The 16,623-nt window shown below is 53.2% G+C and overlaps 1 protein-coding gene across 1 annotated transcript in view; it reads right to left on the bottom strand.

Annotated features, from left to right (window-relative positions):
- The window catches only part of LOC133526639 (uncharacterized), a 36,487-nt gene that overhangs the window by 8,234 nt on the left and 11,630 nt on the right, over positions 1-16,623 (bottom strand). The window contains exons 7-14 of the mRNA XM_061863331.1: positions 15,449-15,536; positions 14,899-15,027; positions 13,698-13,870; positions 12,644-12,816; positions 12,193-12,309; positions 9,298-9,430; positions 7,978-8,171; positions 2,143-7,943 (exon numbers count right to left, since the gene is read on the bottom strand). Of these exons, the coding sequence (XP_061719315.1) occupies positions 2,143-7,943; positions 7,978-8,171; positions 9,298-9,430; positions 12,193-12,309; positions 12,644-12,816; positions 13,698-13,870; positions 14,899-15,027; positions 15,449-15,536 (6,808 nt within the window). The remainder of the gene's footprint in view (positions 1-2,142; positions 7,944-7,977; positions 8,172-9,297; positions 9,431-12,192; positions 12,310-12,643; positions 12,817-13,697; positions 13,871-14,898; positions 15,028-15,448; positions 15,537-16,623) is intronic.

Genomic DNA, 16,623 nt, shown 5'->3' with positions numbered 1-16,623 from the left:
AGATACAGCCTGGTGACAGACGGATGGACGGACACCAGTCTTAGTAATAGGGTTCCGTACCCAAAGGGTAAAACGGGAACTAGCCTAGCGGCAAGAGCGTGCCACTTTCAACCCGAAGGTCGCGGATTCAAACCCCGGCTCGTACCAATGAGTTTTTCGGAACTTATGTACGAAATATCATTTGATATTTACCAGTCGCTTTTCGGTGAAGGAAAAACATCGTGAGGAAACCGGACTAATCCCAACAAGGTCTAGTTTACCCACTGGGTAGGAAGGTCAGATGGCAGTCGCTTTCGTAAAAATCAGTGCCTACGCCAAATCTTGGGATTAGTTGTCAAGCGGACCCCAGGCTCCCATGAGCCGTGGCAAAATGCCGGGACAACGCGAGGAAGAAGACTCAGTATCTTTAGGTATTTAAATAAAAGTTAACAAATAATTTGTACATTTTCGGTATAACATTTATTGGTTAACCTACCAAATACAAAACCGCCTGGATCTGTCACTGAACGACCTGACTTTAACCTAAATTATATGATCATGTCATGTGGTCATCTACCCTCAACTGGCTTAAGGAGCCATTTGAGGGTAAATTTTGTTTACTTTTATTTAAATGCCTAAATATACAGAGTATAGTTGGGGTTGGGACGCGGGACGGCTATAAAATGACAGAGTTACTTTATGAATAATTTTCATGTGTTCATGCAATTTTGCAACAGTATTCACAGTCTTCTTTATACTCTATTATAACTTGCATGAACTGTAGGGGATAGCATGGAACCACGGAAGCCTTCTTATAATCTTCTTATATAGGTACAGTTTCTATTTGCGAGTTCCTATAAGGGGGCGTCCACAAATTACGTAACGCAAAATTCCTAATTTTTTGACCCCCCCCCCCCCCTCCCCTCATGTAACAGGACCGTCACGCTTATCTGGGACCCCCCTTAGACTGGGACAAGTGCTTTGTAAAAATCTTTAGGTTAATATTCAGAAAAGAAAGACAGGTGGTAGTATAGATACTTTTTAACCAAAAATCTGTCCGTTTTAATAAATCATTAAACTGTGGTTTCAAGGAATCAAGAAATTTAATCATCTATGAACGGGTTTTGGTTCCATTTCTTAATACATTCTATTAAAGGTAAATCAGAATCGCTCTCACAATCGGTATCGGCTTCGGCGGCGATCCCATCTTCTGTGGCAAATATTTTATAATAATACATAAAAAAACACAATTTTTTTTATGTATTATTATAAAATCGTGCGTGACGTAACGCAAACCTTGACCCCCCCCCCCCCCCCCCCCCACCCCAACGTATCAGGACCGTAACGCTTGGCCTGACCCCCCCCCCCCTCCCTCCACTTTGCGTTTCGTAATTTGTGGACGCCCCCTAATTGGCTCTGTATTACTATCTAAAAAGTTTAATGTATTTTTTTTTATAGCTGTTGGAATTCCTTGTCTAAATACATAAATAAGATATCGATTTAGGCTACAAGGTAGATCATAAAACGAGGGAGCGTGCTCAAATTGTAGAGTGTCCTAATAATATTGATGTGAAGTGTCAATGTTAAGTTTAAGTTAAGTTCTTATGATGTCAATCAATATCTCTAGATTTATAGAAATGTAGGTGTAGCAAAGATAGACTTTGTTAAAGGTTTACAGCAATGTTGCAGTCTGCTTTTTTTAATCCGTAATATTTTTTTAGTTCTTTAGTATACCAAACCACAGATAGCTCGATTTAATATAGGGGAAGTGTGCCAGAATGCTGCCTTAGTTTTCAAGCAGAATTCAATCTATATTCCCCATTATAATATTTAAGACATTAATAATCAAATGCATTTATATAACTGAAGTCAATGAGTCTTAATTTTTTTTTAATAACATTTCAGAAAACCAGTTTTGTTAGTAATGAAGTCACGGAAGTCTCAATCTTATTTAAATGATACACGCATTCGCACATCGTTGTCCTGATAGAGAACGCCAACAGAGTTGGTACCATTTTTAGGTATAATCACTACATACTTACCGTCCTGATTATGCGTGCGATAGCAAATCAAGCTTCATTCGAGTCTCGGCTCTGAGCGCTGGCTGTTCTATAAATGCCCGCGACTAAGTTACATCTATTATCAGATATAACCAGTACGTACCCTCCTGTATGTGCATGTGTCGCTTGGCGTCGCCCAGCGCCTGCAGCAGGTCCAGCTTGACCCTGGTCTCGGCGCTGAGCGCGCGCTGCAGGTGCGCCGAGCGCTCGGACAGCGCGGCGCAGGCGGCGGCGGCAGATATAACCAGTACTTGACCCTGGTCTCGGCGCTGAGCGCGCGCTGCAGGTGCGCCGAGCGCTCGGACAGCGCGGCGCAGGCGGCGGCCAGGCGGCGGCGGCAGATATAACCAGTACGTACCCTCCTGTATGTGCATGTGTCGCTTGGCGTCGCCCAGCGCCTGCAGCAGGTCCAGCTTGACCCTGGTCTCGGCGCTGAGCGCGCGCTGCAGGTGCGCCGAGCGCTCGGACAGCGCGGCGCAGGCGGCGGCCAGGCGGCGGCGGCAGATATAACCAGTACGTACCCTCCTGTATGTGCATGTGTCGCTTGGCGTCGCCCAGCGCCTGCAGCAGGTCCAGCTTGACCCTGGTCTCGGCGCTGAGCGCGCGCTGCAGGTGCGCCGAGCGCTCGGACAGCGCGGCGCAGGCGGCGGCCAGGCGGCGGCGGCAGATATAACCAGTACGTACCCTCCTGTATGTGCATGTGTCGCTTGGCGTCGCCCAGCGCCTGCAGCAGGTCCAGCTTGACCCTGGTCTCGGCGCTGAGCGCGCGCTGCAGGTGCGCCGAGCGCTCGGACAGCGCGGCGCAGGCGGCGGCCAGGCGGCGGCGGCAGATATAACCAGTACGTACCCTCCTGTATGTGCATGTGTCGCTTGGCGTCGCCCAGCGCCTGCAGCAGGTCCAGCTTGACCCTGGTCTCGGCGCTGAGCGCGCGCTGCAGGTGCGCCGAGCGCTCGGACAGCGCGGCGCAGGCGGCGGCCAGGCGGCGGCGGCAGATATAACCAGTACGTACCCTCCTGTATGTGCATGTGTCGCTTGGCGTCGCCCAGCGCCTGCAGCAGGTCCAGCTTGACCCTGGTCTCGGCGCTGAGCGCGCGCTGCAGGTGCGCCGAGCGCTCGGACAGCGCGGCGCAGGCGGCGGCCAGGCGGCGGCGGCAGATATAACCAGTACGTACCCTCCTGTATGTGCATGTGTCGCTTGGCGTCGCCCAGCGCCTGCAGCAGGTCCAGCTTGACCCTGGTCTCGGCGCTGAGCGCGCGCTGCAGGTGCGCCGAGCGCTCGGACAGCGCGGCGCAGGCGGCGGCCAGGCGGCGGCGGCAGATATAACCAGTACGTACCCTCCTGTATGTGCATGTGTCGCTTGGCGTCGCCCAGCGCCTGCAGCAGGTCCAGCTTGACCCTGGTCTCGGCGCTGAGCGCGCGCTGCAGGTGCGCCGAGCGCTCGGACAGCGCGGCGCAGGCGGCGGCCAGGCGGCGGCGGCAGATATAACCAGTACGTACCCTCCTGTATGTGCATGTGTCGCTTGGCGTCGCCCAGCGCCTGCAGCAGGTCCAGCTTGACCCTGGTCTCGGCGCTGAGCGCGCGCTGCAGGTGCGCCGAGCGCTCGGACAGCGCGGCGCAGGCGGCGGCCAGGCGGCGGCGGCAGATATAACCAGTACGTACCCTCCTGTATGTGCATGTGTCGCTTGGCGTCGCCCAGCGCCTGCAGCAGGTCCAGCTTGACCCTGGTCTCGGCGCTGAGCGCGCGCTGCAGGTGCGCCGAGCGCTCGGACAGCGCGGCGCAGGCGGCGGCCAGGCGGCGGCGGCAGATATAACCAGTACGTACCCTCCTGTATGTGCATGTGTCGCTTGGCGTCGCCCAGCGCCTGCAGCAGGTCCAGCTTGACCCTGGTCTCGGCGCTGAGCGCGCGCTGCAGGTGCGCCGAGCGCTCGGACAGCGCGGCGCAGGCGGCGGCCAGGCGGCGGCGGCAGATATAACCAGTACGTACCCTCCTGTATGTGCATGTGTCGCTTGGCGTCGCCCAGCGCCTGCAGCAGGTCCAGCTTGACCCTGGTCTCGGCGCTGAGCGCGCGCTGCAGGTGCGCCGAGCGCTCGGACAGCGCGGCGCAGGCGGCGGCCAGGCGGCGGCGGCAGATATAACCAGTACGTACCCTCCTGTATGTGCATGTGTCGCTTGGCGTCGCCCAGCGCCTGCAGCAGGTCCAGCTTGACCCTGGTCTCGGCGCTGAGCGCGCGCTGCAGGTGCGCCGAGCGCTCGGACAGCGCGGCGCAGGCGGCGGCCAGGCGGCGGCGGCAGATATAACCAGTACGTACCCTCCTGTATGTGCATGTGTCGCTTGGCGTCGCCCAGCGCCTGCAGCAGGTCCAGCTTGACCCTGGTCTCGGCGCTGAGCGCGCGCTGCAGGTGCGCCGAGCGCTCGGACAGCGCGGCGCAGGCGGCGGCCAGGCGGCGGCGGCAGATATAACCAGTACGTACCCTCCTGTATGTGCATGTGTCGCTTGGCGTCGCCCAGCGCCTGCAGCAGGTCCAGCTTGACCCTGGTCTCGGCGCTGAGCGCGCGCTGCAGGTGCGCCGAGCGCTCGGACAGCGCGGCGCAGGCGGCGGCCAGGCGGCGGCGGCAGATATAACCAGTACGTACCCTCCTGTATGTGCATGTGTCGCTTGGCGTCGCCCAGCGCCTGCAGCAGGTCCAGCTTGACCCTGGTCTCGGCGCTGAGCGCGCGCTGCAGGTGCGCCGAGCGCTCGGACAGCGCGGCGCAGGCGGCGGCCAGGCGGCGGCGGCAGATATAACCAGTACGTACCCTCCTGTATGTGCATGTGTCGCTTGGCGTCGCCCAGCGCCTGCAGCAGGTCCAGCTTGACCCTGGTCTCGGCGCTGAGCGCGCGCTGCAGGTGCGCCGAGCGCTCGGACAGCGCGGCGCAGGCGGCGGCCAGGCGGCGGCGGCAGATATAACCAGTACGTACCCTCCTGTATGTGCATGTGTCGCTTGGCGTCGCCCAGCGCCTGCAGCAGGTCCAGCTTGACCCTGGTCTCGGCGCTGAGCGCGCGCTGCAGGTGCGCCGAGCGCTCGGACAGCGCGGCGCAGGCGGCGGCCAGGCGGCGGCGGCAGATATAACCAGTACGTACCCTCCTGTATGTGCATGTGTCGCTTGGCGTCGCCCAGCGCCTGCAGCAGGTCCAGCTTGACCCTGGTCTCGGCGCTGAGCGCGCGCTGCAGGTGCGCCGAGCGCTCGGACAGCGCGGCGCAGGCGGCGGCCAGGCGGCGGCGGCAGATATAACCAGTACGTACCCTCCTGTATGTGCATGTGTCGCTTGGCGTCGCCCAGCGCCTGCAGCAGGTCCAGCTTGACCCTGGTCTCGGCGCTGAGCGCGCGCTGCAGGTGCGCCGAGCGCTCGGACAGCGCGGCGCAGGCGGCGGCCAGGCGGCGGCGGCAGATATAACCAGTACGTACCCTCCTGTATGTGCATGTGTCGCTTGGCGTCGCCCAGCGCCTGCAGCAGGTCCAGCTTGACCCTGGTCTCGGCGCTGAGCGCGCGCTGCAGGTGCGCCGAGCGCTCGGACAGCGCGGCGCAGGCGGCGGCCAGGCGGCGGCGGCAGATATAACCCTTACGTACCCTCCTGTATGTGCATGTGTCGCTTGGCGTCGCCCAGCGCCTGCAGCAGGTCCAGCTTGACCCTGGTCTCGGCGCTGAGCGCGCGCTGCAGGTGCGCCGAGCGCTCGGACAGCGCGGCGCAGGCGGCGGCCAGGCGGCGGCGGCAGATATAACCAGTACGTACCCTCCTGTATGTGCATGTGTCGCTTGGCGTCGCCCAGCGCCTGCAGCAGGTCCAGCTTGACCCTGGTCTCGGCGCTGAGCGCGCGCTGCAGGTGCGCCGAGCGCTCGGACAGCGCGGCGCAGGCGGCGGCCAGGCGGCGGCGGCAGATATAACCAGTACGTACCCTCCTGTATGTGCATGTGTCGCTTGGCGTCGCCCAGCGCCTGCAGCAGGTCCAGCTTGACCCTGGTCTCGGCGCTGAGCGCGCGCTGCAGGTGCGCCGAGCGCTCGGACAGCGCGGCGCAGGCGGCGGCCAGGCGGCGGCGGCAGATATAACCAGTACGTACCCTCCTGTATGTGCATGTGTCGCTTGGCGTCGCCCAGCGCCTGCAGCAGGTCCAGCTTGACCCTGGTCTCGGCGCTGAGCGCGCGCTGCAGGTGCGCCGAGCGCTCGGACAGCGCGGCGCAGGCGGCGGCCAGGCGGCGGCGGCAGATATAACCAGTACGTACCCTCCTGTATGTGCATGTGTCGCTTGGCGTCGCCCAGCGCCTGCAGCAGGTCCAGCTTGACCCTGGTCTCGGCGCTGAGCGCGCGCTGCAGGTGCGCCGAGCGCTCGGACAGCGCGGCGCAGGCGGCGGCCAGGCGGCGGCGGCAGATATAACCAGTACGTACCCTCCTGTATGTGCATGTGTCGCTTGGCGTCGCCCAGCGCCTGCAGCAGGTCCAGCTTGACCCTGGTCTCGGCGCTGAGCGCGCGCTGCAGGTGCGCCGAGCGCTCGGACAGCGCGGCGCAGGCGGCGGCCAGGCGGCGGCGGCAGATATAACCAGTACGTACCCTCCTGTATGTGCATGTGTCGCTTGGCGTCGCCCAGCGCCTGCAGCAGGTCCAGCTTGACCCTGGTCTCGGCGCTGAGCGCGCGCTGCAGGTGCGCCGAGCGCTCGGACAGCGCGGCGCAGGCGGCGGCCAGGCGGCGGCGGCAGATATAACCAGTACGTACCCTCCTGTATGTGCATGTGTCGCTTGGCGTCGCCCAGCGCCTGCAGCAGGTCCAGCTTGACCCTGGTCTCGGCGCTGAGCGCGCGCTGCAGGTGCGCCGAGCGCTCGGACAGCGCGGCGCAGGCGGCGGCCAGGCGGCGGCGGCAGATATAACCAGTACGTACCCTCCTGTATGTGCATGTGTCGCTTGGCGTCGCCCAGCGCCTGCAGCAGGTCCAGCTTGACCCTGGTCTCGGCGCTGAGCGCGCGCTGCAGGTGCGCCGAGCGCTCGGACAGCGCGGCGCAGGCGGCGGCCAGGCGGCGGCGGCAGATATAACCAGTACGTACCCTCCTGTATGTGCATGTGTCGCTTGGCGTCGCCCAGCGCCTGCAGCAGGTCCAGCTTGACCCTGGTCTCGGCGCTGAGCGCGCGCTGCAGGTGCGCCGAGCGCTCGGACAGCGCGGCGCAGGCGGCGGCCAGGCGGCGGCGGCAGATATAACCAGTACGTACCCTCCTGTATGTGCATGTGTCGCTTGGCGTCGCCCAGCGCCTGCAGCAGGTCCAGCTTGACCCTGGTCTCGGCGCTGAGCGCGCGCTGCAGGTGCGCCGAGCGCTCGGACAGCGCGGCGCAGGCGGCGGCCAGGCGGCGGCGGCAGATATAACCAGTACGTACCCTCCTGTATGTGCATGTGTCGCTTGGCGTCGCCCAGCGCCTGCAGCAGGTCCAGCTTGACCCTGGTCTCGGCGCTGAGCGCGCGCTGCAGGTGCGCCGAGCGCTCGGACAGCGCGGCGCAGGCGGCGGCCAGGCGGCGGCGGCAGATATAACCAGTACGTACCCTCCTGTATGTGCATGTGTCGCTTGGCGTCGCCCAGCGCCTGCAGCAGGTCCAGCTTGACCCTGGTCTCGGCGCTGAGCGCGCGCTGCAGGTGCGCCGAGCGCTCGGACAGCGCGGCGCAGGCGGCGGCCAGGCGGCGGCGGCAGATATAACCAGTACGTACCCTCCTGTATGTGCATGTGTCGCTTGGCGTCGCCCAGCGCCTGCAGCAGGTCCAGCTTGACCCTGGTCTCGGCGCTGAGCGCGCGCTGCAGGTGCGCCGAGCGCTCGGACAGCGCGGCGCAGGCGGCGGCCAGGCGGCGGCGGCAGATATAACCAGTACGTACCCTCCTGTATGTGCATGTGTCGCTTGGCGTCGCCCAGCGCCTGCAGCAGGTCCAGCTTGACCCTGGTCTCGGCGCTGAGCGCGCGCTGCAGGTGCGCCGAGCGCTCGGACAGCGCGGCGCAGGCGGCGGCCAGGCGCGCGCCGGGCTCGGGCGCGGGCGCGGGGGCGGGCGCGGGGGCGGCGGGCGGCGACGGCGGCGCCGGCGCCGGCGAGCGCGACTCCAGGGCCAGAGCCTGGAAGGGAATACTACATTACTATACAGGCCGGGAAACGAAGGGTTGCAGGCCAAGTTGATATAGACGGATTGAGATACGCGGCCGGCAACCCCGTTCCTCGCAGAGATTTGTATAGTGCTATTCTCAAACTTGCGATGGAATAAAAAAAAATGTGCGTGGAGTCCCTCCGCGCGGAAGAAGTGAAACTTCGTAATGTGGAAATGAAAATAATGCTCTAAATAGATTTAATCATACATATATTTAAATACATATATATTCTAAAATTCCTAAATAATAGAAAATATAAAAAGAAAAAATACAAAAAGTCAGGTTCCACCCAGATTTGAACTCGGATCGCTGGATTCAGAGTCCAGAGTGCTAACCATTACACCATGGAACCGGCTGAGCTAATCGACGAATTTACTCATCACAAACTCTTACTACTTTATGTTACCGATTATAGCGTTAAACGTTTAACGCAACCTTGTTGGAAGTCGCATAAGAAGTTTCACTTCAAAATATTTTCAATTTGTTTTATTCGTAAGTTTACACAACTAAAAACAAATTACCAATCTACTACTAGTTGATGGTTGAATGCCAAGACGTTGTGTCACAATTTAACGTTTGACAAACCACGTGCCACCGCGGTCAAGACGACGAAACAAAACGAAAATATATATTTATTTTAGGCTGTATGGTGGGAACAATTACTTCATAAGTCAGAAACCTCCATAAACTACTAAGACAGCTTGGCATTGCTTGTTAGTCTCAATAGGCTACTGTAGCCAAAATCAAGAAAAAAACTTCGCAAGGAGGTAAGTACCAGGGCCTCATGAATTACGAGGTGTCGTTGACCGCCCGTCGCGGCTATTTGCGTCTTATACTTTTGGTTTGTTTACCTATATTATTATACTAGTTTAAAGTATTATTTTAGTTGATTCATAGAAAAAATATTGTACACAATAGTGATATAATCAAGCTTTTTAATCTCGTACCTACAAAGGCAACTCAGCAAGCTTCGTTGGCTAAATACATGTATATCGACAAACATAGACCAATAAGGCACCCCTCGTTAACATTTACACTTCTACGAAATAAGGACTAACTTCGTACCCCATAACAGACATTAGAAAGAAGAGATCACCTGATCCGTGGCGTGCTGTCTCGCTCTCGCAAGCTCGCGGCGGAGCGCCGAGGCCTCAGCCTCTCCGCAACGAATAGCCGCGCGGCACCACTCGTTGTCGCACGACTGGTTGTTGTTGTTGGTTGTACTGTTGCTGCAATATAAACGTATGTTAAAGAAGTAATAATAAGCGTTTAAGGATTAGTTTCATTGCTCTCCGCAGGCAGTATAATGACTAGTGAAACTTATAAGTCAAGCGATGGCCTGCGGCCTTTAATCACATGTTTTTGTTGGAGTTAAAAAGTGGTCGCTGTCTTGATATTTAAGTTTTTACTCCGATCGTGTTTATTTATTTATTTATTTATGTTCAGGAGAACCAACAGCTTTAAACTTACAATAGGACAACAAGAGGAAACGATGCAGCGGACGAACTGGCCAGGAAAGGCTCAGAAACGCCGGCATATGGACCCGAGCCCATCATACCCCTACCAATATCCTATATACACAACCAGCTAGACCTACATCACAGACAACTGCACAATAAATACTGGAAGGAAATGGACACATGCAGGCAGACCAAGGATTTTCTACCGGAACTGAACCACAAACTCACCAAAATACTACTGAAGACACCTAGACATCAACTACGTAAAATAGTAGGATTAATTACGGGACATAACACACTTAACAAACACCTACACAATATGGGTAAAACAGACAGCCCCATGTGCAGAGCGTGCATGGAAGAAGAAGAAACAACAAAACATATTCTCCTAGACTGCAAACAGGTAGAAGTATACAGGAACAAATACCTAGGGACTCCGTGCACACTAGGAGAGGCATTTAGCAACCTGAAAACTTTGCTAGGCTTCGTGGAGGAGCTGGGGTGGTTAGAGTAGCGCTACCTCGTTTCACGCAAAATAGGCACAATGGTTGTCGATTTGCGGAAAATGCCCAGAAGCACTAACTAACTAACTAGGACAACAAGATTGATACAGAGAGCCAATTACAGGAACTCACAAGTAATTACAAAGTATATAAAAAAAAATGCTAACACTGACGCACACACACATGCGTACAAAGTGAGAAAAAAACAAAAACACAATTGAAAATGAAAATACATAGAAGCCAGTAAAATAGACCCTAGGTTCGGAAACACTGTGTTAAAATCTTTATTCGAGGGATGAAACAAAAAGTCCGAATTGATTTGTCTAAACGACTCTCAAGACTCTCTCGACGACTCGACACATTTCGTGAGCACATCAGGGACATTTTTAGGCGGGTTCACACAATACAATTTACCTTGCCCAGAGACCTATGGTAAGGTATGTACGCTCTTCTATTGACATGTGAAAAGGCTTGCTCGCGGGTGGCTATTCTGTACACCTGGTGGGTGAGGTATAGTTACTGTTGTGGTTGTCGCTTGGCCCGCTGCAGCTGGTGCTCGGCGGCGGTCGCTCCTCGCCGAGCCGTCGCTCCAGAGTGGCTCGCGGGTGGCTATTCTGTACACGTGGTGGGTGAGGTATAGTTACTGTTGTGGTTGTCGCTTGGCCCGCTGCAGCTGGTGCTCGGCGGCGGTCGCTCCTCGCCGAGCCGTCGCTCCAGAGTGGCTCGCGGGTGGCTATTCTGTACACGTGGTGGGTGAGGTATAGTTACTGTTGTGGTTGTCGCTTGGCCCGCTGCGGCTGGTGCTCGGCGTTGGTTCGCGCGCGCCGCTCCTCGCCGAGCCGTCGCTCTAGAGTGGCTCGCGGGTGGCTATTCTGTACATGTGGTATGTCAGGTATAGTTACTGTTGTGGTTGTCGCTTGGCCCGCTGCAGCTGGTGCTCGGCGGCGGTCGCTCCTCGCCGAGCCGTCGCTCTAGAGTGGCTCGCGGGTGGCTATTCTGTACATGTGGTATGTCAGGTATAGTTACTGTTGTGGTTGTCGCTTGGCCCGCTGCAGCTGGTGCTCGCCGGCGGTCGCTCCTCGCCGAGCCGTCGCTCCAGAGTGGCTCGCAGGTGGCTATTCTGTACACGTGGTATGTGAGGTATAGTTACTGTTGTGGTTGTCGCTTGGCTCGCTGCAGCTGGTGCTCGGCGGCGGTACGCGCGCGCCGCTCCTCGCCGAGCCGTCGCTCTAGAGTCGCTCGCGGGTGGCTATTCTGTACATGTGGTATGTCAGGTATAGTTACTGTTGTGGTTGTCGCTTGGCCCGCTGCAGCTGGTGCTCGCCGGCGGTCGCTCCTCGCCGAGCCGTCGCTCCAGAGTGGCTCGCAGGTGGCTATTCTGTACACGTGGTATGTGAGGTATAGTTACTGTTGTGGTTGTCGCTTGGCCCGCTGCAGCTGGTGCTCGGCGGCGGTCGCTCCTCGCCGAGCCGTCGCTCCAGAGTGGCTCGCAGGTGGCTATTCTGTACACGTGGTATGTGAGGTATAGTTACTGTTGTGGTTGTCGCTTGGCCCGCTGCAGCTGGTGCTCGGCGGCGGTCGCTCCTCGCCGAGTCGTCGCTCCAGAGTGGCTCGCAGGTGGCTATTCTGTACACGTGGTATGTGAGGTATAGTTACTGTTGTGGTTGTCGCTTGGCCCGCTGCAGCTGGTGCTCGGCGGCGGTCGCTCCTCGCCGAGCCGTCGCTCCAGAGTGGCTCGCAGGTGGCTATTCTGTACACGTGGTATGTGAGGTATAGTTACTGTTGTGGTTGTCGCTTGGCCCGCTGCAGCTGGTGCTCGGCGGCGGTCGCTCCTCGCCGAGCCGTCGCTCCAGAGTGGCTCGCAGGTGGCTATTCTGTACACGTGGTATGTGAGGTATAGTTACTGTTGTGGTTGTCGCTTGGCCCGCTGCAGCTGGTGCTCGGCGGCGGTCGCTCCTCGCCGAGTCGTCGCTCCAGAGTGGCTCGCAGGTGGCTATTCTGTACACGTGGTATGTGAGGTATAGTTACTGTTGTGGTTGTCGCTTGGCCCGCTGCAGCTGGTGCTCGGCGGCGGTGCGCGCGCGCCGCTCCTCTCCGAGCCGTCGCTCTAGAGTGGCTCGCTCGTGCGTGCGCCACGTTGCGATTCTGTAACAAACATTATGTAAGTTTTGCGTCGAATTAAATATATTTCCAAAATTTCACCGAGAACTTAGCTAACATTTTGATGGCCGTAGCAACGCGTCACAATTTCACGATAAAAGTTGGCGGTCAACTGTACGACCATGCGCGGTTGCATATTAAAAACGGAGTTTCGGACCCGCATTAAATACAAAAACTGTTTCCGGTTGACTAGATAAAATAAAATTCGTAAGCGCATATTTTCTGAGCGGTTATTTATTTTTACAATTTGAATATCCAACTTTCGAAAAGTTGGCTTCAGAAATACGATCGAAACACAGAAGACGTCTAAAGAACTTACTTATGTTGCAACGCTTGATGCTGTTGCTTCAACTGTGCGTGTTCGGCGCGACGTTGCCGCTCCGCGGCGGCGGCGGCGGCCAGCGCGCGCCGGGCTTCCGTCTCGTTGTTGCGCGACGTTGCCAGCTCGGCTTTCAGTCGCTTTATTTCTTCGGCGTATTCGCGAGCTTCGCGCTGTGAAAATGGATGGAATTGGAAATTGCTGATGTTGTTTAGATTCTAAATTTTAGAGAATAGAGTGAAATGAGACAGTAACAGTTCACTTCGTCACATTAACACACTGCCAATAGTGCCAATGATTCTCTAGGCGGGTTCGATGTTCATAGGCGCTTTTCGCTACAAAGTAGAATAATCACGCTTTCGGCTACAAGCGTAGCTCTCAGCTCACGCTAAACATAAGAAATTACTACAGCTAGCCAGCAAAGTAGTTATAAACAGCGAATTTAGCAAGCGCTGTCAGAAGTAATAGGGACCGTACGCGTTGGAGAGTCTGCCATCTTGTGGCCTGAATCGGAACCATAAACATGTACATGTACACGTCACGTGTTTTCTTGTGTATAGTAGGTTCTGCCATCTTGTGGGCTACATCGGAACAATAAACATCACATTTACGCCTCGCGCCAAAAATCTGACGGCTCCTGTGCTGCCTCCTACAGTTCATGCACGCTCCCTATAGGCTGTCAATTTCACGACCGGTCTGTCCTAGTGGGTAGTGACCCTGCCTACGAAGCCGATGATACCGGGTTCCAATACCGGTAAAGTCATGGGTGTTTTCTATGTATGTATATTATACGTATGTATATCGTCGCCTAGTACCCATAGTACAAGCTTTGCTTAGTTTGGGGCTAGGTCGATCTGTGTAAGATCGTCTCCAAGATTTATAAAAAAAAAAACCTTTTTACACCGAAGTATATAGTTATACTTTTCTCAAATAAAAAAACGCGGAGATAAAACCTAAAAGTTCAATCGGCTAGGTAACCCCTTTGCCTTTGCCGCCCTAGGCCGGCAATATTGTATGACTATCCGTTGCTGGCGCGTCTCAATAAAGAACTTACCAATTCGCGTTCTCGCTCTCTCTCCCTCTCGCGTTCCTTGTCCCGCTCCCTCGTTTCTCTCTCCCGCTCCTTTTCTAGTGCCTTCTCTTTCTCCTTGTTGCTATTGCACTCCTTGTTACTTCTCGTTTCTTTTGTACTTTCTACTTCTTTTTCTTTAACTATTTGTTCTTTTACTGAAACAAAGTCATCAGAATTACTTCGTGGAAAAAAAATACCTTAAGTTAAACGTCTATGGTTCACATTACTCTGTATACTATACCAAGTGATTCCTGGGAGAAACTGGCGATGCGTAGAACGGAATGGCGCGAAACTGTGCATAAAAAGGTAGAGCAATACGAGCAGCGGCGCTTGGAATACCTGGATGCCAAGCGCCATCTCCGTAAGACGCGACCGAGGCCCTCGTATACCTATACCTACAACCCAGCTGGTCAGCTTCATTGCGCACCATGCGATCGCATTTTGAAAACCAAATTTGGCTTTCCAAGTCATATTAGAGCGTTCCATGTTTCCGAATAAAAGCAGTTGAAGGAGTCGCCGTCGTCGGATACGGCGAGGAGGACTATATATATATTAGAAATTAGTAAAATGAAACTTCTAGAAATTGCCTGCCCTGGGTTCGAATCCTGGTAAGGGCATTTATTTGTGCGATGAGCACAGATTTGTTCCTGAGTAATGGATGTTTTCTATGTATTTGTATATTTTATATATCGTTGTCTAAGTACCCACAACACAAGAACAAAAATTTCCAACATTTTCCAGAGGCAAATCATCCAACTGTATTGTTGGATCTTGACTTATGCCTTGAGCCATTACGACTGTCTTTTTGACATTAATGCCAATCAATACTTTATTTATTTATTTTATTTATTTAAACTTTATTGCACACATAAAGAAAAATGTACAAATGGCGAACTTAATGCCAAAAGGCATTCTCTACCAGTCAACCATTGGGTCAAACAGAGACATTTGTGTATGTTGGTGCAGGAAAAAATAATAACAAATAATAAGGAAAAAATTAAACGTGAAGTCAAATAATATCAAAAATATATAAATAGTTAAATACTACTACTTATATAATGTATAAAAGATAGACTAATACATATAATTATGTACATATACATGATGGTGAACCTTATTTAAGTTCTTCTGACAGAAGATGCTTGCGAACTTGACTTTAGTATAGTTACAGTAAACAACTTACCCTGTTCTGTACTCTTATGACTATCGCTGCTATCCTTATCCTTATTTTTACTCTTTTTCTTTTCTTCTTTTAATGTACTGGCCTCTTTCTTTTCACACTTCGACTTTGTACCACCTGGGAAAATGTAATCTGAATAAATTACAGGAAAATAATTTGTATAAATAAAAATAGTAGAATATAATAATATAAGTAATAAGTACCACTGATATAAATAAAAAAAAACAACAGGTTCGCAATATTGGTCTGTGAATCTGTTCAAAATTAAACAATTAATTGTCTAACGCAAATAAGTTATAGCATTGTTTTAAAAGAATTATGTAGTTTATTAATACATAGGATGCGTAGAAATACCCTAAAAACCATAAAAAACTAAAATCAAGGTAAATGTATGGCGCGGCGCATGACGCCCGCAAATGGTCACATTGCCGAGGCCAGCAATATTGTACGTAATTTCATTGCCGGCGCGCCTGGCTTGTGCGCGAGCAACACGATGTTTTGTACAGTATTTCCAGGCATGTTTGGCGATCCATTTTGATAACATTTCGTGTACCTTTACTGTGGTCGTCGTCGATGCCAGCTTGCCCGTTGCTGAGCGCGTGCACGCGCCCGTTGGCCGCGGGCTTCTCTACCTTATCTAACTGTACAAACCAAACAAACATACATCATTAAAACAATGTACATACGTAAGAAATTTAAAAATAACGTTAGTTGGCCAGATAATGTTTTTGTCAGCACGGCTACTTAGCGTATCAACTTGGTTTTATTACACAATATTTCAAGATAGGATCCCAAAAAAAGTTTGGTTGTCTCATAGAAATGTATGATCAATCGACTCAAACACGCCATTTCTTTATTTGGATGAGGTCCATGAAAGTGTTTGATTATACTTCGTGTTTTTAGCAATAGAAAAATAGGAAACAATCTTGACGTCTCTTTTTATTAAAAAACGCTTTAAAAATTAGTAACTATTAGTTATACAACCAAAAGAATGTACATGATAAATAAATAAATATAATAGGACATTATTAAACAAATTGACTAAGTCCCATAGTAAGCTCAATAAGGCTTGTGTTGAGGGTACTTAGACAACGATATATATAATATATAAATATTTATAAATACTTAAATACATAGAAAACCCCCATGACTCAGGAACAAATATCCATGCTCATCACACGAATAAATGCCCTTACCAGGATTTGGACCCGGGACCATCAGCTTCGTATATGATCATATATGCCATATAATTGTTAGATATTTGTTGTAACTTATTTTTCAAGTGTTTTTCCATAAAAATTGACATCAATATTGTTTACCACTTTCCAAGCTAAAAACGAAGTAGTGTACGGAATACCACGCTTTTCGGTGAAGCAAAACATCGTGAGAAAACCGGACTAATCCCAATAAGGCCTAGTTTACTCTCTGGGTTGGAAGATCAGATGGCAGTCGCTTTCATAAAAACTAGTGCTTTAGACTTGCGTGCTAAATAGTTAAATTAATATTATCACTTCTCCGCTACCTAAAGGTCTGGTAGAGATCGCTCTTTAGCGATAAGACCGCCTGTTGTCACCTCTGTCTTCATGTACTATGTATGTCTCTCTGTAAATGTTATTTTGAGGTTGTGCAATAAAGAGGATTTGTATTGTATTGTAAACGGGCCAAATATTGTATTGCCGGGACAACGCCTGGTCTCGCGACCCCGTGGCGTCCCCCAATAACGGTAGA

Source organism: Cydia pomonella, chromosome 16 (assembly GCF_033807575.1).
Source record: "Cydia pomonella isolate Wapato2018A chromosome 16, ilCydPomo1, whole genome shotgun sequence".
Lineage (NCBI taxonomy): Eukaryota > Metazoa > Arthropoda > Insecta > Lepidoptera > Tortricidae > Cydia > Cydia pomonella.
The sequence above is the reverse complement of the archived record's forward strand: the minus strand, read 5'-3'. Positions and strand labels throughout refer to the sequence as shown.